Source organism: Bos indicus, chromosome 28 (assembly GCF_029378745.1).
Source record: "Bos indicus isolate NIAB-ARS_2022 breed Sahiwal x Tharparkar chromosome 28, NIAB-ARS_B.indTharparkar_mat_pri_1.0, whole genome shotgun sequence".
Classification (NCBI taxonomy): Eukaryota; Metazoa; Chordata; class Mammalia; order Artiodactyla; family Bovidae; genus Bos; species Bos indicus.
The window spans coordinates 6,294,528-6,321,504 of NC_091787.1; the positions used below are offsets into that span (position 1 = coordinate 6,294,528).

The 26,977-nt window shown below is 41.1% G+C and overlaps 1 protein-coding gene across 2 annotated transcripts in view; it reads right to left on the reverse strand.

The window, feature by feature from the left end:
• PCNX2 (pecanex 2) overlaps positions 1–26,977 on the reverse strand; it is a 311,392-nt gene that overhangs the window by 271,411 nt on the left and 13,004 nt on the right. For both annotated transcript variants that reach the window (XM_070781873.1, XM_070781874.1), the window contains exons 2-7: positions 18,076–18,281; positions 16,395–16,512; positions 15,680–15,716; positions 12,817–14,094; positions 2,686–2,833; positions 2,415–2,560 (exon numbers count right to left, since the gene is read on the reverse strand). In XM_070781873.1, the coding sequence (XP_070637974.1) occupies positions 2,415–2,560; positions 2,686–2,833; positions 12,817–14,094; positions 15,680–15,716; positions 16,395–16,512; positions 18,076–18,281 (1,933 nt within the window). The remainder of the gene's footprint in view (positions 1–2,414; positions 2,561–2,685; positions 2,834–12,816; positions 14,095–15,679; positions 15,717–16,394; positions 16,513–18,075; positions 18,282–26,977) is intronic.

Sequence of the window (26,977 nt, forward strand, 5' to 3'; positions counted from 1 at the left end):
ATCCCTACCTTTGAATTTGCAGATAAGCACTGGCATAGCTGCTGACTGGGGTGTCAGCCTGGTAATGAGGGAAAGCACCAGATGGAATTAATTTAGCCTGCTAAAGTGGTTCAGGGTATTGAGGTGTGAAAATCAGTTCACTTTGTAAATGTAAACGGCTTCTCCCCAGAAGAGGTTTTAACTGTACTTTCTTCAGGTGACAGGGGAGCATCATTAGCCTTGTCTGTTAGGAGTAGTTGCAAGGCATTCCACAGTGCCTGACCTCAACTCGAAGGCTGTCCCACCAAGCAAAGCACAGACAGTGACAACCACAGCCCCTCTGGAGGCTTGGACAAAGGTGATAATGTTGTTCTTTATAACATAAAAGTCTCTTTGTATTTCTACAGATGCAAAAGCACTTCAAACTATAAATTACTGGTCTATAGAGAGACGGTAACACATAATTTATTATCCAAACCAGGATCTATTTGTAAGTAGAATGTGCGTGCAAGGGTGTGAAGTCATTTCAATCATGTTGGACCCTGTGGACTGTGGCCCACCAGGCTCCTCTGTCCACTGGATTTGCCAGGCAAGAATACTGGAGTGGGTGGCCACGCCCTCCTCTAGGGGATCTTCCCAACCCAGGCATCAAACCCACATCTCCTGTATTGGCAGGCAAGTTCTTAACCACTAGCACCACCTGGGAAGCCCTTGACAGTAGACTAATCAAGTATTAATTAATCTTTAAAAAATTTAACCCAAGACTCATCCTAGAAAACCTAGGATCTATATCTCTTAATCAAAGGAACCTTGACCTTGCCACTTAATGATTTTTTCTTTCTTTCTCCCTTCCTTTCTCTCTTTTTCTATTACTTTTAATCTTTTTGTAACAAGGCATTAAAAATATATCAAAGTCAGATTTCAGCATATATCCAATAAATATTTATTAGGTGCTGGACATTACATTCCTGAAATTTACAATTGTGAAAATGGGGAGAATGTCAGTAATCAAATTATTATAAGGCAATAAACATTGGGCTTCCCCAGTGGTTCAACAGTAAAGACTCTGCCTGCAAGGCAGGAGACTCAGAAGGCTTGGGTTTGATCCCTGGGTAGGGAAGATCCCCTGGAGTAGGAAATGGCAACCCACTCCAGTGTTCTTGCCTGGAAAATCCATGAACAAAGGAACCTGGCACGCTGTGGCCCAGGGGGTTACAAAGAGTCAGACACAATCGAAGCAACTGAGCACTCAGTAAACAACTAGAAGCTGTAATAGTCTCAAAGCAGGAAAGGGATAGGCTGTTGAGAGAGCAAAAGCACAGATGAAATTTATTAAGCCTGGGATATCCAGGAAAGGCTTCCCTGAAGAATCTTCTTTAGAATAGAGATCTGAAGGATAAATGGCACAATGCAGGCATAGGGGCGTGGTATACGCAAAGGCCCTGAGGCAGAGGGCGCACAGCCTGTCCAAAGGACACTAACTGTGAGCAGTCAGCACGAAGCCTTCCTGTTTCAAAGTCTAATACAGGGATTCCCTGCTTTTCAAAAGTTCACTTTATGCACTTCACTTTTTACAAAAGATCAACCTTAGTACCTATTTTGCTAACCGAAAGAAATCTGGAAATAAGTTCTGCTTCTAAAAGGCTAAAAGTAAAAACAGCATTCAGTCTTTGTCCTGCAGTGAGCTATAGAGCCAGCTCACACCCTAAGCAATAAGAGTAGCATCCCCAGGCTCCCACCCAGCATCTCAGCATCAAACCATCATGGCTTTGAATTGGGAACATCTGTGTATTATACTCGGAGAAGGCAATGGCACCCCACTCCAGTACTCTTGCCTGGAAATTCCCATGGACGGAGGAGCCTGGTAGGCTCCAGTCCATGGGGTCGCTAAGAGTCGGGCACGACCGAGCGACTTCACTTTGACTTTTCACTTTCATGCATTGGAAAAGGAAATGGCAACCCACTCCAGTATTCTTGCCTGGAGAATCCCAGGGACAGAGGAGCCTAGTGGGCTGCCGTCTATGGGGTCGCACAGAGTCGGACACGACTGAAGCGACTTAGCAGCAGCAGCAGCAGTGTATTATACTGATGCATTTTATGTATCCCTGGATAACTGCTTCTTCACTTGACCGGTTTCATGGAAGACAAATTTTCCACGGACTCGGTAGGGGGTGGTTTCAGGATGATTCAAGGGCATTATATTTGTTGTGCACTTTATTTCTGTTATTATTACATCAGATCCACCTCAGATCATCAGGCATTAGATCCCAGAGGCTGAGGAGTTTACATCATTTTAGTTTAGGAAGGGTCTCATAGGACCTTTCTACTTTCAGATGGCTGGTAAACCTGTCCTCAGGCTAAGAGACCATATAGGACTTGAGAAAGCTGCCAGCTTCCCCCCTCCACCTCATGAGTATAGAGCTCTAAAGACTTACCATGTTCATCGATGAAGACATGCATCGCATCCACGGACATCTCGTCTTGCACCGATGTTTCAGGCCCACTTATGACTTGTAGCACAGAACTGTCTTGTTGGGAAGTCACCCTGTAGATTATTTGCCTTTGTCTATTGCCCTGGAAACTTAACACATATAAAGGTTTCAAAAATGATGCGGAACACCTCTTTATCCTTAACAAAGCATTAAAAGAAGTAGCCAGTGAATGAGACTGTACCAGCACAAAGTTATATGAGTAAGTTATCCTTACAGGGTTGGGATCTTGGCAGGTTCCGTGAGCCCAGGGCTGGTGCTGGTGTGGTCTTGACTTTGCACGTCTGGTTTTCCTTGTTTGGCAATGGGTCCACTGGGTTTCTCACTTTCCAGGATTTCTTCCTTTTTCTCCTGGGAGCAGTTATCTGAAAAACACTGCTTTATGTATTAACATAATACTTAGTAAGAAATTGGGAGAAGGCAATGGCACCCCACTCCAGTACTCTTGCCTGGAAAATCCCATGGACAGAGGAGCCTGGTAGGCTGCAGTCCATGGGGTCGCTAAGAGTCAGACACGACTGAGCGACTTCACTTTCACTTTTCACTTTCCTGCATTGGAGAAGGAAATGGCAACCCACTCCAGTGTTCTTGCCTGGAGAATCCCAGGGATGGGGGAGCCTGGTGGGCTGCCGTCTATGGGGTCGCACAGAGTCGGACACGACTGAAGCGACTTAGCAGCAGCAGCAGTAGTAAGAAATTAAGGTGGAAATGAGTGGAGGTAAGTTACCAAGCTGAAGTAAAAATAAATAGAAAAATGTAAATAGCTCCTATGAGGACTTCCCTCACGGTCCAATGGTTAAGACTTCACCTTCCAATTCAGGGGACGTGGGTTTGATCTCTGGTCAGGGAACTAAGATACCACATGTTGCAGAGCAACTAAGCCTGCACGCCACAGCTAGAGAAGCCAGTGTCCCACAACTACTGAAACGCATGTCTAAAGACACACATCAAAGGTCACAATGTCAAGGTCATTTTGACCTTTTCAAGGTCACAATGTCTTCTGTATTCCTATGACCAAAGCTGCCAATAGCTATGTTCTTCTGCGTAAATGTCTGCCTGAGAGAAGAACATGATTGTGTGGTTTGAACCTACAGGCTATTTCAAGGAGTGACATTCAGAAAGCCCACCAAGATCTGCCTTAAAAACTAAAATGACGCTAGCTTCCCTGGGGTCTGAATCCCATCACCATGTATAAAACAAAGGTTTTCATCCTTAGACTTGAAGTAATTAGAGACATATTGCTGGCTTCCACGTGAGTCCTGAAGAAAAATATTCCCAGTGCATCTGTGAAACGATTAGAATTGCTTTGGTACAAAAACGTTTGCATTTCATTTGACAGCTTGTCAAGATAGAAGTTTTCACAGTTTTCAAGAAACACATCTGTGAAAAAGTGCTATCATAACAAATAGCTTTAGCCAGTGATCATGTCACATAAAAACTGCAGTGAGGCATGTTTAGACAGCTCTATCTGCTAACACTACGTGTATGTGGACTCCTTCATTCATGTTGCTTTTAATACCTTAGTCTCTCCTTCTCTTAATTGGGCACATAACATATGCCAACCTATGGGCTACTTTGGGGCTTCTCTGATGGCTTGGTGGTAAAGAACCCTCCTGCCAAGACAGGAGATGCGGGTTCATCCCTGGGTTGGGAAGATCTCTTGGAGAAGGAAATGGCAACCCACTCCAGTATTCCTGCCTGGGAAATCTCATGGGCAGAGGAGTCTGGCAAGCTACAGTCCATGGGGTCGCAAAAGAGCTGGACACGACTTGGCGACCAAACAACAACAATGGCTACTTTTCTCCTTTTCCCTTTAAAAATACACACGTAAAGGAATTTCAGTGTCTAAAAATAGCACAAGTGAATGGCATATAATTTAAAACTAGAGAAAAGGGAAAAAATCTTAAATTACTCCTAACCCCACCATGCTGATTCAGGAGCCAATATGATAGATATCACACTGGAGTTTTCTTTTAGACATTTTTTTTTTCAAAAATAAAGTCATAATTTAGATGTTGTTTTATAACTATTCTACTTTTCTTAAATTATTACAAATATTTAATGATATATATTTCTACATCATCCAAAAATGGAAGTTATCTTACATTAATACAGTATAATTTACTAAACTAAATAGATAAGCTATAAAACAGTTTTTGGTGTTGGGTTTTTTTGGATATTCTGCAGGCACATGGGATCTTAGTTATTTGTCCAGTGATCGAACCCATGTCCCCTGTGTTGTGGAGGCATGGAATCTTAAAAACTGGACCACCAGGGAAGTCCCCAAAAGCAGATATTGTTTTATAACTGTTTTACTTCTATAACTGTTCTACTTATCTTAAAGTACTATTAATATTTAATGACAGGAGATATTCTTCTGCATCATCCCCAAATGGAAACTAAATAATATTATATTAAAATAGTATAATTTATTAAACTAGACTCCTATTCTTATAAATTTAGTGTTCCTATTTTTCTATACTGCAGATATTAATAATTCTTCAATAACCATCTCCACATGCATTCATGATTATTTGCTTAGAAAGTCTAGGAGAAATTGAATATACAAATAGACAATAGCCATATAATATATATACAAATAGAACTCTGACCCACAATCTACACAATCTCAGAAAAATAATCCATTAGCTACAGTAACCAGCCCAGGAAACTAACATAATATGTACAAGTCATACTTGTCGGATATCAGACCACTATTTCTAGCAAACGACTCAGGAAGCCAAATAATAACTCCTGCAACAATCAGCCCAAAATGGATAGGAATTGATTAATAACTGAGAGCTTTCCTAATTTTTATCCCTGCTTCCAATTGCAGAAATCCAACCAATCAGAGGAAGCCAAATATGCTCTTTTAACCAATCATGTTTTTGCCTTTTTATACTGCTCATGGGGTTCTTCGGGCAAGAATACTGGAGTGGGTTGCCATTTTCTTCCCCATGATAAAGGACAGAAGTGGTAAGGACCTAAAAAACAGAAGAGATTAAGAGGTGGCAAGAATACACATAACTATACAAGAAATGTATACATGAAACTACACAAGAAAGGTCTCAATGACCCAGATAACCACGATGATGCAGTCACTCACCTAGAACTGGACACCCTGAAGTGTGAAGTCAAGCGGGCCTTAGGAAGCATACTATGAACAAAGCTAGTGGAGATGATGGAATTCCAGCTAGACTATTTAAAATCCTAAAAGATGATGATGTGAAAATGCTGCAAATTTGTGAATATGGCAGCAAATTTGGAAAACTCAGCAATGGCCACATGACTGGGAAAAGTCAGTTTTCATTCCTACCACAAAGAAAGGCAATGCCAAAGAATGTTCAAACTATCATATAATTGTGCTGATTTCACATGTTAGCATGATTATGCTCAAAATCTTCAAGCTAGGCTTCAGCAGTATGTGAACTGAGAACTTTCAGATGTAAAGCTGGATTTCAAAATGGCAAAGGAGCCAGAGATCAAATTGCAAACCTTTGCTGGATCATGGAAAAAGCAAGGGAATTAAAAAAAATCTATTTCTGCTTCATTGACTACACTAAAGCCTTTGACTATGTGGATTACAACAAACTGGAAAATTCTTAAAGAGATAGGACTACCAGACCACCTTACCTGTCTCCTGAGAAACCTTATGCAGGTCAAGAAGCAATAGTTAGAACTGGACATGGAACAACTGGTGGAAAATTGAGAAAGGAGTACAATAAGGCTGTATATTTTCACCCTGCTTAGACTTCCCTGGTGGCTCAGATGGTAAAGCGTCTGCCTACAATGAGGGAGACCCAGGTTCAGTCCCTGGGTCAGGAAGATCTCCTGGAAAAGGAAATGGCAACCCACTCCAGTACTCTTGCCTGGAAAATCCCATGGATGGAGGAACCTGGTAGACTACAGTCCATGGGGTCACAAAGAGTCAGACACGACTGAGCGACTTCACTTATTTAACTTATATGCAGAATACATAATGCAAAATGCAAGGTTGGAGGAATCACAAGCTGGAATCAAGATTGCCAAGAGAAATATTAACAATCTCAGATATGCAGATGATACCACTATATGGCAGAAATTGAAGAGGAACTAAAGAGCCTCTTGATAAGGCTGAAATAGAGAGTGAAAAAGCTGGCTTGAAACTCAACATTCAAAAAACTAAGATCACAGCATCTTGTCCCATCACTTCATGGCTCCAAAATCACTGTAGATGGTAACTGTAGCCATGAAATTGAAAGACACTTGCTTCTTGGAGGGAAAGCTATGACAAATCTAGACAGCATATTAAAAAGCAGAGACCTCACTTTGGAAAAAAGTCCGTATAGTCAAAGCTGTTTTTTCCAGTAGTCATGTATGGATGTGAAAGTTGGACCATTTAGAAGGCTGAGCACTGAAGAATAGATGGTTTCAAATTGTGGTGTTGAAGAAGACTCTTGAGAGTCCCTTGGGCTGCAAGGAGATCAAACCAGTCAATCCTGAAGGAAATCAACCCTGAATATTTATTGTTGATGCTAAAGCTGAAGCTCCAAGACTTTGGCCACCTGATGCAAAGAGTCAACTCATTGGAAAAGACCCTGATGCTGGGAAAGATTGAGAGCAGGAGAAGAGGGCAGCAGGGGATGAGATGGTTAGATAGCATCACTGGCTCAATGGACAAGAATTTGAGCAAACTCCAAGAGATAGTGAAGGACAGAGAAGCCTAGCATGCTGCAGTCCAGGGGGTCACAAGGAGGTGGACAGGACCTAGTGACAACGACAATAATAAACCAATCACATTAAATGCTATAATCCCGCCTCCAGCTTCCCCAGGCCAATAGCTTCCAATCACACCTGGAATCTTCCTTTTTTCCACTACAAAGCTTTCTTTTCTGCCTGCCTCAGAGTTTCTGCCAGAATGCTGGTGCTGGACTCTTTTGTAGCAAGCTCTAAATAATAGCCTTACTTTTTCTCAATTGAGCAGTTTTTATTACCACAAAATAAAATAAAGCAGTATCAAAACAAAACAGAAACATGATTTTAAAGGCTGTTGGTAAGTATGTGGGTTTCTATCACCTCAAATTCTAGAATATCCCCAAGACCTAAAGATAATCCTAAAGGCCTTTGTGGAGGCAACCTGGGTTGGAAATAAGAGTACTGTAAAAAGTACTGGATAACTACATATAAAAGAATGAGATTAGAATATTTCCTCATACCAGATACAAAATGTAAACTCAAAATGAGTTAAAGACCTAAATATAATATCAGAAACCAAAAAAACTCCTAGAAGAAAACATAGGCAAAGCACTTTGACATAAACTGCAGAATTACTGTTTGCATCTGTTTCCTAAGGCAAAGAAAACAAAAGCAAAAATTTTTTTAAATGGGACATAATTAAATTTAAAAGCTTTTGTACAACGAAGAAAACCATCATCAAAATAAGCAGACAACCTAATGATTGGGAGAAAATACTTGCAAATGATATGACTGACAAGGAGTTAATATCAAAATATATGAACAGCTCATACAAATCAATAACAAAAAACAATCAACCTGATTAAAAAATGAGCAAAAGATCTGAATGGGCATTTTTCAAAAAAAGACATACAGATGGCCAACAGGCACATGAAGATGGCCAACTAATCACTGAGAAATGCAAATCAAAACCACAATGAGATATCACCTCACATCTGTCAGAATGGCCATCATCAAAAAGTCCACAAATAAGAAATGTTGGTGAGGATGTAGAAAAAAAGGGATGGTGGTAGGAATGCAAACTGGTACAGCCACTATGGATTATGGAAGTTCATCAGAAAACTGAACATAGAATCCCCATATGACCTAGGAATCCCATCCCTGGGTATTTATCTGAAGAAAATAAGCACACTAATTCAAATAATACATGCACCCCAATATTCAAAGCAGTATTGTCTACAATAGCCAATATACATAAGAAGTCTATGTGTCCATCAACAGATGAATGGATAAAAAAGATGTAGTATAAGTATTTACAATGGAATATTACTCAGCCATAAAATGGAATGAAATTTTGCCGTCTGCAACAACATGGACTTGGAATTATTATGCTTCGTGAGGTCAAGAAAGACAAATACCGTAGGTTATCACATACATATGCAATCTAAAAAATAAAGCAAACTAGTGAATATAACAAATAGAAATAACGCAGATGTAGAGAGCACACTAGTGATTATTAGTGGGGAGAGAGAAGACAGGGATAAGGGATAAGAGGCACAAACTACCACATTTAAAATAAATAAGCTACAAGGATATATTGTACAGCACAGGAAATATAGCTAATATTTTATAACTTTAAATGAAATACAATCTTTAAAAATTGTGAATCATTGTTATATAATCCTGAAACACATATAGGATTGTACATCAACTATATTTCAATTTAAAAAATAAGGGAGGAGAATAAATTACAGGACAAGAAGAGCAAATGTTTGGTAGTTTTTAAAAAATAAATTAGGAAAAAACCTCTGACCCTTCCTGGAATAGACATATAATCCACTCCAACTTCCCCCTCCCTATTGTACCTACAAGTTCCCAATAGCCAAACCTGTTCCTGTCCCAACAACCAAGCCTGATTCTTTCCAAAGAAAACCTCATAGCATCCACACCTCTTTGCACACCCTAGATTTCCAATTCAACCCCATTCTGATTAAATATGGCTGGCTGAAAAGTTGAAGAGCAGAAACGTAAGCAGACAGACTAAATAAACCTCACATAATAGCCAGAGGGGAAACTCAGAACAGATGGCTGAAATTGATCAAGTATTAAGACTTTTAACATATTTTCCTAACTGAATCATCACAGTAAATCTGTAACATATTATTATTCCTGCTTCCCTGAAGAAACTGTGACTCAGATGGATATGGTGAATGGCCCAACCTCACCCAGCTGGCACTGAAAAACCAAAATTTGGCCCTGGGCTGTTCAAGTTCCAAAGCCAGGATCTGTCCACCCTACTCATAGCTCCCCAAGAAGACACACATTGCTGGCTCAGCACTACCCACTACAGTAGCCACATGTGGCTACTTAAATAAAGTAAAATTCAATAAAATCAAAAACTGTATTTCTGCACAATCCCCATTTCAAGTATTTAATAGCTACATGTGGCCAGTAGTCCCTGGTGGTGGCAGATACAGGACACTTCCATCACTGAAGAAAGTTCCACCAGACAATGCTGGCCTAGATCCATGAATCTTTATACTAACTGGAGGGTAAGCAATCCAAAAGATGCTTACTCATTGGAAGGAAAGTTATGACCAACCCAGATAGCATATTCAAAAGCAGAGACATTACTTTGCCAACAAAGGTCCGTCTAGTCAAGGCTATGGTTTTTCCTGTGGTCATGTATGGCTGTGAGAGTTGGACTGTGAAGAAAGCTGAGCGCCGAACAATTCATGCTTTTGAACTGTGGTGTTGGAGAAGACTCTTGAGAGTCCCTTGGACTGCAAGGAGATCCAACCAGTCCATTCTGAAGGAGATCAGTCCTGGGTGTTCTTTGGAAGGAATGACGCTAAAGCTGAAACTCCAATACTTTGGCCACCTCATGCGAAGAGTTAACTCATTGGAAAAGACCCCGATGCTGGGAGGGATTGTGGGCAGGAGAAGGGGACGACAGAGGATGAGATGGCTGGATGGCATCACCAACTCGATGAACATGAGTTTGAGTAAACTCTGGGAGTTGGTGATGGACAGGGAGGCCTGGCATGCTGCAATTCATGGGGTCGCAAAGAGTCGGATATGACTGAGCAACTGAACTGAACTGAAGCAATCCGAAGCACAAATCAGAAAGATGTCTAGTATCTCAAAGTTACCAATGTGTTCTTGTACTGCACATGTTTGTTAAGAAGTTTACCTTTCCTGTCCATGATACTTTATACACAAATCCTGGATACATAGATGTAGTGAAAAGGAGAATACATTTAGTTTACATAATTTAAATATTCAAATATTGATGAAATTTTGTGCAAGAGTGGACTGATCCACTAGCAGGACAAGCTTTTTGAAGTGCACCAGAAAGACAAAAGGAACAAGAACAAACTGCTGGGAGCTACCATCGTGGAGCCAAAGGGACCTCTGACTGTCCCAGAGAACAGCCAATAATAAAGGGGTAATCCTAGAATGAAGAAATGCTACAGACCCATGAACCACAACTTCCTGCAAGCAATCCTACTGTATAGATATGCTCTCAGAGATCTATGCAGAAATGTTGTACTCAAAAATCAGAGAAATGTGGACATACAAGCTGGAATCAAGATTGCCAGGAGAAATATCAATAATCTCAGATATGCAGATGACACCACCCTTATGGCAGAAAGTGAAGAGGAACTAAAGAGCCTCTTGATGAAAGTGAAAGAGGAGAGTGAAAAAGTTGGCTTAAAGCTCAACATTCAGAAAATGAAGATCACAGCATCTGGTCCCATCACTTCATGGCAAATAGATGGGGAAACAGTGGAAACAGTGTCAGACTTTATTTTTGGAGGCTCCAAAATCACTGCAGATGGTGATTGCAGCCATGAAATTAAAAGATGCTTACTCCTTGGAAGGAAAGTTATGACCAACCTAGATAGCATATTCAAAAGCAGAGACATTACTTTGCCAACAAAGGTCCATCTAGTCAAGGCTATGGTTTTGAAGAAGGCTGAGTGCCGAAGAATTGATGCTTTTGAACTGTGGTGTTAGAGAAGACTCTTGAGAGTCCCTTGGACTGCAAGGAGATCCAACCAGTCCATTCTGAAGGAGATCAGTCCTGGGTGTTCTTTGGAAGGAATGATGCTAAAGCTGAAACTCCACTTTGGCCACCTCATGCGAAGAGTTGACTCATTGGAAAAGACTCTGATGCTGGGAGGGATTGTGGGCAGGAGGAGAAGGGGACGACAGAGGATGAGATGGCTGGATGGCATCACCGACTCGATGGACGTGAGTCTGGGTGAACTTCGGGAGTTGGTGATGGACAGGAGGCCTGGCGTGCTGCGATTCATGGGGCTGCAAAGAGTCGGACACGACTGAGCGACTGAACTGAACTGAACTGAAAGTTAAAAGACTGTAGGGACTTCCCTGGCAGTCCAGTGATAGGACTCCTCACTTCCACTGCAGGGGGCCTGGCTCGGATCCCTTGTCAGGGAACTAAGGTCCTGCATATCATGCAATACAGCCAAAAAAAAAGAACATAAAAAAAGGCTTTGCAGAAACTTTAGTCCAGTAACATCCTTTGCCAGGGAAGAAACAGCTCAGAGATATTAAGTAACTTGAAAAATAATGACTCTTATATTCATGCAAGAAATATAGTTTTATTATTTATGAATGTTGACTCTGGAGCAACACCAAGATCAAAGCTCAGCTCCAGACTTACTAGACTAACTTGGAAAACAGAGAAAACCACCTTTCCAGAAGGAATGATAAAAGGACCCATAACATAAGGTTATATGAGGAGCAAATGAGTGAAGCTGTATATAATTCACTCCATTATACAGTAACTGTATAACTTATTGTTCAAGCTGGGAACACTTTTGTGAGAGAGAGATGGTGCTATTAATAATTATGTTGGCAAAACACATGTTAACAAGGACCTTGTCGAACAAACCACCACAGATGGTCACCCTCGTTAATATCGGTAAAGGGTTTAGGACAGTGCCTGGCATAAATTGGGCTTCCCTGGTGGTTCACATGGTAAAGAATCTGCCTGCAATGCAGGAGACCCGGATTTGAGCCCTAGGTCAGGAAGATTCCCTGGAGAAGGGAATGGCTGCCCACTCCAGTATTCTTGCCAGGAGAACTCCATGGACAGAGGAGCCTGGTGGACTACAGTCCATGGGGTTGCAAAGAATCAGACACAACTGAGTGACTAACACTTTCACTGGCATATATTAAGGGCCATGTATTATAATTATGTTTACAACTTGGGATAATTATGAAATTCAGCATACAGGACTGCATAATATCATTCAACAGAAAAGTGGATTCATTTAATTTGCTTTACAATTTGCTTTCCCAGAATGCGTCTATTTTATAATGGCAGAGACATCCATTGAAGGCTTTCGTCACCATGGTAACATATAATTGCTTATTTCCTTAGAAATAAATATTCCTGCCTTCTAGGGAAGCCAAATCTTCATTACTATGCCTAAAATTTCCTGGAGGAGTGAACCAGTTTTAATCTATGTTCATCACACAGCTTGGTTTTGGCACATTCAGCAAACACCAGTGAAGAGCCAAACAGCCAACAATTACACAATAGCTGTCCTTCTGTTTGCAAAGTCGAATCACAGAAAGCCAATGACAAAGAGAAACACTGCCTTCTCTGTATCAGCAGGACAGAACAGATGTGGGATCCTACCTGCAGGAAGCCTGCTGTCTTTGTTCTGCTCTGTTGGCTCATTCCTTTGGTTAGATACCACCACCTTGGAAGTATTAATCGATTCTAACAAGGAGACAAATTCCAGGAAGTTGGATTCATTTGGTACTTGTCCTTCCTTGGCCTCTAGGTCAGATTTGGAAGTTGGCATTGTTTGTTCTTTATCATTAATAATTTCTGCGGAACTTTTACTCAAGAAGACATCTGTCCCACTGTCCACGCTGAGGACCCGGGCATGTCTCTTCTCCTGGCTGGTTCTACAAGATGATGGATCAAGGTTGGCCTGGGCTTCCATTCCCACCTCAGACTCGGAGACCATGTTAGGTGTAGGGGGGGTTGCACAGTGGTCTCCTGGGGAAGGACTGTGGTCCTGGGTGGCACTGCCCCCCTCCCCAGATTCATAGCCAGAACACGGATTGGAGGACGCCTCCACCGTCAGTCTCTCTGGTGTCCTGCCACTCCCACTGCTTTCGGGACACACCATGCCTCCTGCATCCTCAGACAGCTGGAAGGTGATGACGGGAATTCTCATCTGCTCCACATTTAGGGGACTGGCTGCCCCTGGGGGAGCTGGCTCAGCATCAGCCTGGAAGCCAGATGGCTGAGTACCAACCGCCTTGAGATGCAGCGAGCTTTCCAAGTCTGTCATGGAGTTGGGCGTACTGCTCATGGTAATGACGATCCTAATGGGTTCGTGCAGACTCAGCGGGTCACCAGGTTGAGAAGTATCTATCAGAGTGACGGCGACCTCACTATCGGAGTCACCCACGTCCTGGTTCAAGGTCGAGTCCACCTGCTGGGAAACTTGCCCCTGCACAGGTCTGGCGATGACAGTGTTACACTGTGGGCAGCTGCTGCTCAGGCTGTCCTGAGGCGACTTGTTCTGTAGCTTGTCCCTGATGGAGGCATAATGACCAGGTTCTGGAATCAAGACAGAATTCTCACTCCCCCAAGGCTGGACAGAAACGTCCGTCTCCAGTAAGTCGTACTGAGACAAAGACAGGTAGGGCAACTTCTTTACGGTTTCTTTGTCCACCAAGCCACCCTCGGATCTGTGGTGGAAGGGGGGCTGCCCCCTGCCCCCTCTTTCCTTCCCTTGATCACTGATGCAAGTTTCTGCCACAACAGGTTTCAGTGGTATTGCTGATGTGGTAACGGCTCCCAGCACGGGTGCTTTAGAAGCAGGTAAGCTTTCCGCTTTGATAGCAGGTGAGGTAGATGACACTGGTGCCATGGGTTGGTCATCTGAGAGAACGACACCTGAAATCAACAACAGCACCTTGATTCCCATCCAGAATGGATGAATGATGTCCCAGCGCAGACCAAATGATAATAACTTATTACTATCGTACATAATACCAATAAAAATTTAAAATAACACCAGCAACAAATGTGATTAGATGCTTATTTTTAAAATACCACCTCTGCTGTGAAATTGATCTGGAAATCTCCATATTTAAGATAATAATTCAGACTTTTAGCTTTCCCTCTTTTGTGGCCCTGGGAGTCAGACTCGTGCATACTCAGTTGCTCAGTCATGTCTGGCTCTTTGCAACAGTATAGACTGTAGCCCGCCAGGCTCCTCTGTCCATGGAGTTTCCCAGGCAAGAATACTGGAGTGGGGTGCCACTTTCCTCTCCAGGGGGATCTTCCCGACCCAGGGATCAAACTCACATCTCTTGAATTGGCAGGTGAATTGTTTACCACTGAGCCACCTGGGAAGCTTGGGAGGCAGACTAGTACGATTTAAACAACATATTTGCAATCAGAAAGATGTTGGCTGTGCTGTTTACTAGCTACAGTACATTGGGTAAGTTACTTAATCCTTCTAAACCAAGGCAGGGAGGCTCCAAAATATACGGTTGGCCAAAAAGTTCATTCAGATTTTTCTGTAAGATGTAATGAAAAAAAACAAACAAACTTTTGGCCAATCCACTATAGCACTTGACAAGCCAAAGCAGCTTGGATTTTATAATGTGACCTCAGCAGAAGTCGTTCAATGCAGAGAAAGGAAGAGGTTCATTCAGGCCTCCAAAAGTTCTTTTCTAAGTCTTCTAAGTCTTGCTTCTCAGTGGTGCTAATGGTGAAGAACCTGCCTGCTAATGCAGAAGACGTAAGAGACGTGGGTTCAATCCCTGGGTCAGGAAGATTCCCTGGAGAAGGGAATGGCAACCCAGTCCAGGATTTTTGCCTGGAGAATCCCATGGACAGAGGAGTTTGGCAGGCAAAGAGATAAGAATGACTGGGGTGACTTCACATGTACACAAGGCTTCTGAAGGCAGTCAAAAATCAATAAAATAAAATCTTAGCAAAAAAGTAAAATAAATATTTGGGGTGGGAGGATTAAAAGGAAATCCCAGAAACAAAATTTGTAAATGGAGAGAAATGCAAAGACACAGAACACAATGTTGTTAAGTGGTTAAGAATCCACCCTTCCAATGCAAAGGGCAAGAGTTCAATCCCAGGTAGGAGAACTAAGACTCCCACATGCCAGGAGGTACAGCCAAAAAAATTTTCAAAAAAAGCAAGTATGTGTGTTGATGATGAATTTACCTATTTTATATCAGCTATTATGAGCCTTATGGAAAGAGGCATAAATTGGAGAAAGGACAATGAAATACAATCAATACAAAATCACAGTCTGAACACAGACATGATATACAGATTCTGATAAATAATTAAAATGAAGAGTTAAAGAAATGAAGGTAAAATATAAATATACAGTCTTAGGTACAGTTCTAAATCTTAATGACTTCATTGGCATTCAGCTTTATAAAAACTAATTTGTGTTTCACTGAGAATAATGCTGTGATAAAATATTAAATAATGAGAATAAGCACTCTACCTTTGAGATCTTCCACTGTTTCCTGCGCTGGCAGGTCCTAGATAAACGAAAGAACAAAAATCAATCAGTGACTCAGCTCCCTTGCTCACTTCCAGGCAGTCAGCAGACACAGAACAACAACCACTGTTTTTCTAAATGGCAGGTGGGAAGAGACAATATAGTGTCCACTATACTGGACACTACATGTATGAGACAAATGGGTATAATTTAGTGTCTGGTACAGACATCCACCCAAGACCCCAGTGCTGTGATCAAACGGAGTTTGATAATTAAAAAAGTAAGGAGACAAATAATGTGCTACTTTATACTGTAAGGAAGAGAATCCAAGAAAGTGAATCTAGAGGGGAAAAAAAATGCTGATTTAAGTGTGATTTCACGTGGAGTGAAGGACTGGACTCCAGGGAAAGGCACTGAAAATACAGTGACTGAGATGGACGACAGACAGGCCCAGGGAAGGGCAGTGCAGATGTGTTTATGGGGTCTGGTCACCTGCAGTCCCAGCAGGGTGGGCGGACTGCAGAAGAGGCTGATGGGTGTGCTTGCAGCATGTGATTAGGTGTTTATCTCATGGCCCAAGGGCGCCCCTCAGGTCACTGCTACCCAAAGACAAGTATTGACAACCAGCACGTGTAAACCGCAGCCACCGCCATTGCACACTTCCGGAATCAACAAAACAGCAGCATGAAGAGAGTGAAAGAGAAAACAGACCACTGACCAGGAGCCCAGAAGAGTGATGAGAGTTTATGCTCTGTCCTCCGGAGCTGCCGTGGAGAGGAGGTGTGGAGAGGGATCGATCGGCTTCTTTTTTGCCGCTGTTAATCTGTCCATTATTGCTAATCCAGCATGAGAAACACAGGGGTAGTGATATTATAAAATAGAAGTATGGCTCTTTTGGCCTTAGTCCCTAAACAATTGTTTTCCTTGTTTCCACTTTGTCAAATCCATGGTATACACAATTGAATAGTACTCAGACTTCCTTGGTGGCTCAGTCGGTAAAGCGTCTGTCTACAATGTGGGAGACCTGGGTTTGATCCCTGGGTCAGGAAGATTCCCTGGAGAAGGAAATGGCAACCCACTCCAGTACTCTTGCCTAGAAAATCCCATGGACAGAGGAGCCTGGTGTCCATGGGGTCACAAAGAGTGGGACACGACTGAGCGACTTCACTTTCACTTTCTGGCCATAAAAAAAGAATAAAATAATGCCATTTGGAGCAACATTGGCAGACCTAGAGATTATCATACTAAGGGAAGTAAGTGAGAAAGAAAGAGACAAATACCATATGACATCACTTATATGTGGAATATAAAATATGACACAAATGAATTTATTTACAAAACAGAAACAGACTCCCAGACATAGAAAACAAACTTATAGCTATCAAAGGGGAAAAGGAGAGGGATGAATAAATTAGGAATTTGGGATTAACATATACACACTGCTGCTGCTGCTAAGTCACTTCAGTCGTGTCCAACTCTGTGCGACCCCATAGACGGCAGCCCACCAGGCTCCCCCGTCCCTGGGATTCTCCAGGCAAGAACACTGGAGTGGGTTGCCATTTCCTTCTCCAATGCATGAAAGTGAAAAGTGAAAGGGAAGTCGCTCAGTCGTGTCCGACCCTCAGCGACCCCATGGACTGCAGCCCACCAGGCTCCTCCACCCATGGGATTTTCCAGGCAAGAGTACTGGAGTGGGGTGCCATTGCCTTCTCCAATATACACACTACTATATATAAAATAAATAAACAAGATCCTATGGTATAACATAAGGAACTCAAGTTGATATTTTGTAATAACCTATATGGGAAAAGAACCTGAAAAAGAATCACTTGCTGTACACCAGAAACTAATATAACATTGTAAATCAACTATATGTCCATAAATACACATACAAACAGAAAGGAAAAATCATGGTATACAAACTTTACTTTTAAAAGCTAATAAACATTACTTTAAAATAAGACATGCTCCCTTAAAGAACTATCAGAAATAAGACCCAGAATAGTGACAAATGCCCACATGAGAATTATCTTTAATATTTTAGTTCTACACAATGTATTACTTTTAAATCAACAAACACAAATTTCCTGAAAATACTCGCATGTGCTAAGCATTTAAATGATGAGATAGAAAGACAAAAGTAAAATATTTTGTTATGCTAAGCCTAATGCAAATGAATTTCACAGCATGGTATAAGGTCACATTAAACAGTCAATTAAACCATCTGGATCATCAACAATTTTTATGCCTAAGTGTATATGTAAATATAAGAAAAATGTACATATTTGTGTCTGACTCTCCTGGCATATTTTCATAAACACCAAACAAATGAGCGAAATTATTTTAATCAAGATGAAAACATTTAAATTATAAACTGATGCATTAATTAGAAATGTTACCTTGGATTTCTGTGATTAGTTATATGGTCACCGTTGGCCTCTTTGTCTTTACGTGGCTTTTCTTTCTTTCCAGAGGGTCTTTGCTGGATCACTTCTCCTTTATCAAACATGAGGTGTAGGCGATAACTGACCAATTTGATTACTGTGAAGAATATGGTCACTGAACTGCAGTATAAAAATACAGTGATGGCATCTGGAGGAAAAGCCTATAGAAGAGAAAAGAAAGGGAAAAAAATTATTTGCTTGTAGGATTATTTTTATCTTATATATGAAAACGTTTTTTAAGTATTTATCAAGCATAAATTGGGCAAGGTTTCAAATTTTATTAGCTTTGTAACTTTTCTTTTCTTAATATCCAAGGAGAAAGAGCTATTACCTTTTTATCTTCTTAAAAAGTCTTTCTTATTTCTCAGGTTCTGCCACTAGCTGCAATGACCAAGATTTGACTTGCAGACAGGAACCTCACAGAATGAAAGATACAGTATAGCAAGGCTCTCCATTTCTACTAGCTCTTTATTCTATAGTCAAATCTGGTCTTCTTGTGCACGTGGTCTTCAAGGCCAGAGAAAGGCCTTTGAGATGCTATCTTCTTCAACAAAACACAAACACCCTTGCAGAGAATAGAGGAAAGGAGAAAGAAATTTTAAAAAACCTGATTTCCCATTGGGTGAATATCATCAAGCCATGGATTTTTCTAGTGGCGTGATGTAGGCAAGGGCTCTATGAGAGTGTACTGTTTCTAAAACACAGAAGGATAATCCCACTCCTGGGCATATATCCAGAGAAGAACATGATCTGAAAGGATACACGCACCTCAGTATTCACTGCAGCACTGTTTATGATAGCCAAGACACGGAAGCAACCTAAATGTCTATCAACATATGAAGGGATAAAGAAGATGTGGTACATCTTCTTTGGGTGTGGTACATATATTAATATTCCATTAATATACATATTAATGGAATATTATTTAGCCATTAAAAAGGATGAAATAATGCCAGCTGCAGTAACTTAGATGGACCTAGAGACTGTCATACTTGGTGAAGTCAGTCAGAGAGAAATATCATATGATATCCCTTACATGAGGAATCTAGGAAGAAATGATACAAACAAACTTATTTACAAACAGAAACAGACTCACAGACTTAGAGAATGGATTTATGGTTACTAGAAGGGGAGGGATAGTTAGGGAGTTGGGGATCAACATGTACACACTGCTAAATTTAAGAGGGATAACCAACAAGAACCTACTGCAGCACATGGATCAATGTTATGCGGCAGCCTGGATGGGAGAGGAGTTTGGGGGAGAATGGATACATGTATATTTATGGCCGAGTCACTCTGCTGTACACCTGAAACCATCAGAACATTGTTATTGGATATACTCCAATATAAAATTAGAAGTTCAAAAAAACAAAAGGCAGAGGGATATTTCCATCAGTAGCAAAGGATCTTTACATGGAGATAATGGTGAGGGTCTGGAGAAGGCAATGGCACCCCACTCCAGTACTCTTGCCTGGAAAATCCCATGGATGGAGGAGCCTGGAAGGCTGCAGTCCATGGGGTCACTGAGGGTCGGACACAACTGAGCAACTTCACTTTCACTTTTCACTTTCCTGCATTGGAGAAGGAAATGGCAACCCACTCCAGTGTTCTTGCCTGGAGAATCCCAGGGATGGGGAGCCTGGTGGGCTGCCGTCTATGGGGTCGCACAGAGTCAGACACGACTGAAGTGACTTAGCAATAGCACTGGTGAGGGTCAGTTTGATTCTGTCTAATCCCCTCAAGAAACAAGTATTAATAGAATCACTGAGATCCATTTAATTCTCCCTTCACATCCCTTCCTATCTTTCTCACAGACCATGAACCATGATGGGTTTTCCAGTCTTTCCTAAATGAAATTCTTATCTTCTGGGATAGAAATGAATCCCTGAGTGTCTCAAGATGATACTAAGAACAGTTTCAATAAAGTGAAACCTTTTTCATCAGTGCACCTCCCAGAAGGACCTCAGAAAAACAGTGATGAGTCCAGTCTGTGCTGCAACGTGGAACACAGCTAGGCTTGGAGACCACATGGCCTGGCCCCCTCTGGTCCCACACAGCCTCTGCATAACTTGCTCTGGTCTTATCTGATTGTTTACCATCTAGGTAAGACCATTTCTAAACAGAATAACAATGGGTTATCGCTCAGATGTGTCTGACTCTTTACGACTCCATGGACTATACAGTCCATGGAATTCTCCAGGCCAGAATACTGGAGTGGGTAGCCTTTTCCTTCTCCAGGGGATCTTCCCAACCCAAGGATTGAACCCATGTCTCCTGCATTGCAGGCAATTCTTTACCAGCTGAGCCATAAGGGAAGCCCAAAGAAAATAGACAAAACAAAAGAACAACCAAGAAAGATTACCAACAGGAAAAGTCAAATTTTCAACACCACTGGCTTGTTTTTATTTCATGGGGGAAACAGTCCACACATAAATATAAACTCATAAATAAATAAATGAAAGAATGATTAAATAAGATAATATTAGACAGACAGATAATATATAAAGTCAATTTCCCTCTCTGAAAGCAGACAAGTGTCACATTTACACATGTATCTCCTCATGAGAAGTTGTGAAGAACCTCAAGGAACATATTGGCAAATTAGGAAGACAGATAAAGAGGTCATTAACAGCTTTCATCACCTTTTTTAACCTATTTCAGGTCTAAAATATATTTTTAAAATAGGCTAAAAGAAAAGGATGAAATAATGCCATTTGCAATAACATGGATGGACCTAGAGATTATGACGTTAAGTGGAATAAGTCAGAAAGAGAAAGACAAATATCATATATCACTTATGTGTGGAACCTAAAATAGGACGCAAGTGAACTTACCCATGAAACAGAAACAGACTCAGAAACGTGGAGAACAGACTTGTGACTGCCAAGAGGGGTTGGGTGGGAGGAGGGACGGATTGGGTACCAGAAGTGGGAGGGTGGAGAGAGGGAAAATTAAAGGAAGGTGGTTGAAACTTATAAGAGTAATAAGTACTGAGGATGTAGTGTACATGGTGACTATAATTAACACTGTTGTATGATACATAAGAAAGTTAAGAGAGCAGGTCCTAAGAGTTCTCATCACAAGAATTCTGTTCTTCTCTTTCTGCTGTGCCCATTGTATGTATGAGATGGTTAATGTTAAATAAGCCTATGTTTTGCTGTGATAATCATTTCACAATATATGTAAATCAAACCATCAGGATGTATATCTTAAATGTTGCGTGTCCATTATTATTCAATAAAAGTGGGAGGAAAAGAAGGAAGATTTTTAAAAAGTTTTTAATAAAAAAATAAATCCCAGCAGGGCTTCCCTGGTGGCTCAGTGGTAAAGAATCCACCAGACAATGCAGGAGGTGCAGGTTCGATCCCTAGTCCAGGACGATCCAGAGCAGCTAAGCCTGTGCACCTCAACTACGGAGTCTGTGCTCTAGAGCCTATGCTCTTCAACAAGAGAAGCCATCGTCATGAGAATTCTGAGCACCACATCTAGAGAGTAGCTCCCGCTCACCACAGCTAGAAAAAAGACCACACAGCACCAAAGACCCGGAACAGTCATAAATAAATAAAAAAAATTTTTAAATAAATAAATCCCAGCAAATGTCTATGAGCACAGATTAGCAAACTGCCATATACAAAGTACATTCAAAAGCTGTTTGAACTATAATGTAACTTGGGTTTCATAGTATTCCAGTTAGTAGCGGTAGCAAAGAAAGTGCTTGCCAAGAAACATGGACTCCCCTGGATTTCCCAGCCTCCCTTGTAGTCTGGTGGGGGCCATGTACCTACTTTTGGCCAATGGACTATGAGCAGAAGTGGTCAGTGTCACTTCTAAGCCTAAACAATTATAAGTTGGGTGCTTCCTCCATGCCCTTCTCCTCTTTAGCTGATCATGTCAGAGGTCATGATTTCCCAGATCTATCCACAAGATGATAGAGCTTCTTCAGCCTGGGCTCCTGGGTGACTCTGTGGAACAAGGGCTTTACAAACCCCGGATGGACATATAACAGAAGCAAGAAATAAACCTGTGATTCATTGAACCACTGAGATTTGGGGTGTGGCACCTCGCATGGCTTCCTCTAAATGAATGTCGGGGTTCCATTTTATGAGGAAGCTTCCATTCAAATCAGATTAGAGATAAAACTCTAAGGCATTGGGAAAAGAAGGCTAGGGAAGAAGGATGAGAGAGAAAAAATTACTTATGGATACTGGGGAAATTCATTTGGAAAAAAATTGACCTGCCACAATAAGAAGAGATATTACTTTTCAGTTCATTCTCATACCTGTGGGCTACAGCATAAGCTTAATAATGTTGAAATTAAGAGAAGGCAACAAGGTAGAATTTGAAGTTAACATGAGTATCAGTAACTAGTTCGCAACTCAGGTAAGAACAGTTCCTGTCTCATCGTCAAAGAAGGAACATTTAGAACTTTATTACATCACCAAAAAGCCCCTACACCACACCAGACTGTAGAGATACACATTTTACTGAAACTTTCCTTGGAGATAGGAAAGATGTCACAGCATGTGACACATGGCACATTATTCTTCCCCAAATTCTCTGCCCTAATGAGTCTTTTAAAAACCTCTCCCTTAAGCAGACCCTCCAAATGGAATGAGCATCTTCTCTGTTTATTATTCAATAAAATAATAAATGACATCAATGAGATGTCCCCTTTTATCATTAATTTTTTGATATTTATTTATTTGGCTGTGCCGGGTCTTAGTCGCAGCATGCAGGGTCTTCAACCTTCCTTGTGGCGTCAGGGTCTTTTAACTGCAGCGTGTGATCTCTTAGTTTCGGCATGTGGGATCTAGTTCCCTGACCTGGGATTAAACCCAGGCCCCCTGCATTAGGATCTCGGAGGCTTAGTCACTGGACGACCAGGGAAGTTTCCAAATGTTCCCTTTTTATGCTATATAAATAAGCTCTGCTCAGATTCCCCCAATTCTACATTCCCAGGGAGATCACTGAAAATTACTTTCACGGCCATTTTACTGCTGATCTCATTATGCTCAATCAACAAAAATCTCCAGCTTCTAGAATTTTCTCTCCTATAAGTGTACATGCAGGGAAAGGAGGGGGGTTTAGGAAGGACTCTGTCATGAATGAGCAGTTTTTATATTTGTGCTTAATTTCAACCCCAAATCTTTCCCCCAGTATAAGGTATATTCAGATTTTGAATAGAGGTTTACTTGCTCTAAGGTAAATAATAATTCTCTCTCCTTTCCATGAACTGAGCATTTGAACATATCTTTACTAACAATAAGAGGCAACATTTTTTCAAAAGTATATCCTTGGCCAAAGATAAGCTATATGTCACTTTCTGATCCATTACTAGGATAACCAGTAATATCATCATTCAACTGAACTTTTTTCTGACAAAATTCATGAAAAATAACATGTTACCAACTAAGCATCATGAATACAATAGTTCACATTTCTTGCGAAACTGGGTTTCTCGGGATTTAGTATTCATTCCCTAGAAGCACCTGTCTGTGTGTATACCCCAGTGATTCATAGCTCTCCCCGTGGGACCCACCTCTGCTCCTTCTGCTCAGAGCTCTGGTTCTTTCACAGTCACCATTCCTTTATATATATATATATATATATATCCTTTTATTGTGGCAAAATACATATAACAAAATTTACCATCTTAACCATTTCAAAATTTACAGTTCAGGAGCATCAAGTCCACTCATAGTGTTTTGCAATCATCACCACCATCCATCCAGAGAGTCTTTTCATCTTCCCAAACTGATGAACTGAGCTTTCCTTGGGAGCCGACAAAGCCAAGTTCAGGGAGCAGTCTCAAGAAGTTGCTGACTCATTGCGAGGAGTCAGGCTCCCACACTAGCTGCTTGGTAAGTGCTTCTGAGATGACAAATGTGGGCCTTGTGAGGGAGAGAGGACCCTGCAGCAGTGACATCACATGAAGAGACCAGGACCGCGAGAGGCACTGGATGATGGAAAGGGGACCAATGGCCCCAATCTCCTGAGTCAGAGCAAGGAAAGGGCTTACAGAATCAGGCCTGGTGGTGGGCACAGGGGTGCACTTCTGTGCAAAATGGGAGTGCAGATTTCTAAGGGAAGATTTTCTGATAACCAAGGGACATGAGTAGGACTGTATGCCTCTTTCTTGGCGTCAACCTGCTTCTCCATTTCCTCGCAGATGGAGACACTGAGGCCCTCTGTCCATCCCATTCTTAGGCTAACCACAGATTGATCACTGACCTGGGGGCAAGTCTTTCTGCCAACATACCAGCCACTGTAGGTGGGACAGCTGAGTCTTTCTGGCATCCAGTACAGTTTCTATACGACAGCATCAATGTCTTGACTTCCTATAGGACACACCCTACTCCTAAATGCACACCATTATATCACAACCCATGGATGCTCAAACTGACGCATCTTTGGCCAGCATCTACAAGTTTAATCCCAAAGCCTTTCAACATGACCCTAGTATTCTTCAACAGTTTCTCTGACTTTAGGGTCCTCTTGTATGTTGTCTGGCCCAAACCTAGAATGGGCCATTACTCCAAAGAATCCTACTATCTTTAAGAAGGAAATGGTACTTAAAGACCAGAATCTGACTGTGAGATTTGTGCATCCTTATTGGGTTATCATTGATTCTAGGTGTTCTGTTCAGTTGCTAAGTCGTGTGTGACCCTTTGCAACCCCATGAACTGCAGCACTCCAGACTACCCTGTTCTTCACTATCTCCTGGAGTTTGCTCAAACTCATGTTCACTGAGTGATGCCATCCAACCTTCTCATCCCCATAGACGGCAGCCCACCCAGGCTCCACCATCCCTGGGATTCTCCAGGCAAGAACAGTGGAGTGGGTTGCCATTTCCTTCTCCAATGCATGAAAGTGAAAAGTGAAAGTGAAGTCACTCAGTCGTGTCCGACTCTTAGCAACCCCATGGACTGTAGCCCACCAGGCTCCTCTGTCCATGGGATTTTCCAGGCAAGAGTACTGGAGTGGGGTGCTAAATAGAGCTAAAAATATGCATTAAAAAAAAAGTAAATCATGATTTCAGATGGGTATTTCCAATTCAAATGGTAGATTACAAGGTTCTAAGTAACTTCTGTGATTTCATTTGTACCTGTTTTCTCTTAATGCTGAACTCTTGATTCCTAATCACAGTTTCTTATTGTCATCATCAATCTATATATATAATAATTTCAAAAAAATAGTATAAAATCTTTTTGATGACAATAAGATAAACAAATACAATTTAAGATGTTTTTGCTGTTTTTATCTTTAGGTTATATTCCAGAAGGCCTAAAAACTCTGTGTTTAAAGTCATTTGAAGTAGTTTTTGCTTGAGTATGCCACCAAACTATCAAATAAGATTCATTCCTTTTTGCCAGCTCTGTTAATATCCTCCAGTCTATTTCCTTTACTTTTGTATTAGTTTTTTCTTAATTTATCCTTTAATTGTGTCTTCTTAAAAACAAAAAGGTAAATGCTTTCTATTTCCTTCCTAATTTTTAGCCTAATTTTAACTTCTGTTCTTTTTCTACTTAATAGTAGATCCTAGAGATCACTCTATAGCAGTCTACTGTCCCACTCCCTTTTTTACAACTGCATAGTAGTCCACTTTGGAAGTGCCATATATAATTCATTAACCCATTCCCTATCAACTGATACCTATTTCTAGTCTTTTATTATAATAAATTGTGATTCATCTTATACGTATATCCCTCTGAATTTCAGAGAATGGTTATTTGTTTAAAGTATATTAGGTATTACCTTTTAAATCTTTGCAACCCAGATATGCCAAAATCACATTATTTTAATATCTACTTTTCTTAGATTATTACTAAAATAATCATTCATGTGGTTATTGAAAATATATGTATGTATATATATTTCTCTGTCAGTTGTCTATTTTTGTCCCTTTTCAAGGTGTTTATATTTTTATTATTGATTCTTAATTATTCATTCAAAGATGGTCAGTTCCACGAGGACAAGACCAAGTCTGTCTTGTTCTACATTATTCTCTCAACACCTAGCCTGGTATGTAGCAAATAGTTGCTAAAAAATCTTGGTGAATAAATAAACATTTATGATAGATATGCAAGTTTACATGTTGTAATTTTTCTCCATTTAATAATTTTACAAACTTAGAGAAGCTACTCAGTTCAGTTCAGTCGCTCAGTCCTGTTTGACTCTTTGCAATCCCATGAACCACAGCACGCCAGGCCTTCCTATCCATCACCAACTCCCGGAGTCCACACAAACCCATGTCCATTGAGTCAGTGATGCCATCCAACCATCTCATCCTCTGTTGTCCCCTTTTCCTCCTGCCCTCAATCTTTTCCAGCATCAGAGTCTTTTCCAATGAGTTGATATTCATGTCAAGTGGCCAAAGTATTGGAGTTTCAGCTTCAGCATCAGTCCTTCCAACGAACATCCAGGACTGACCTCCTTTAGGATGGACTGGTTGGATCTCCTTGCAGTCCAAGGGACTCTCAAGAGTCTTCTACAACACCACAGTTCAAAAGCATCAATTCTTCAGCACTCAGCTTTCTTTATAGTCCAACTCTCACATCCATACACGACCACTGGAAAAACCATAGCCTTGACTAGACGGACCTTTGTTGACAAAGTAATGTCTCTGCTTTTTAACATGCCGTTTAGGTTGACCATAACTTTCCTTCCAAGGAGTAAGCATCTTTTAATTTCATGGCTGCAATCACCATCTGCAGTGATTTTAAAGCCCCCAAAAAATAAAGTCTGACACTGTTTCCACTGTTTCTCCATCTATTTGCCATGAAGTGATGGGACCGGATGCCATGATCTTAGTTTTCTGAATGTTGAGGTTTAAGCCAACTTTTCCACTCTCCTCTTT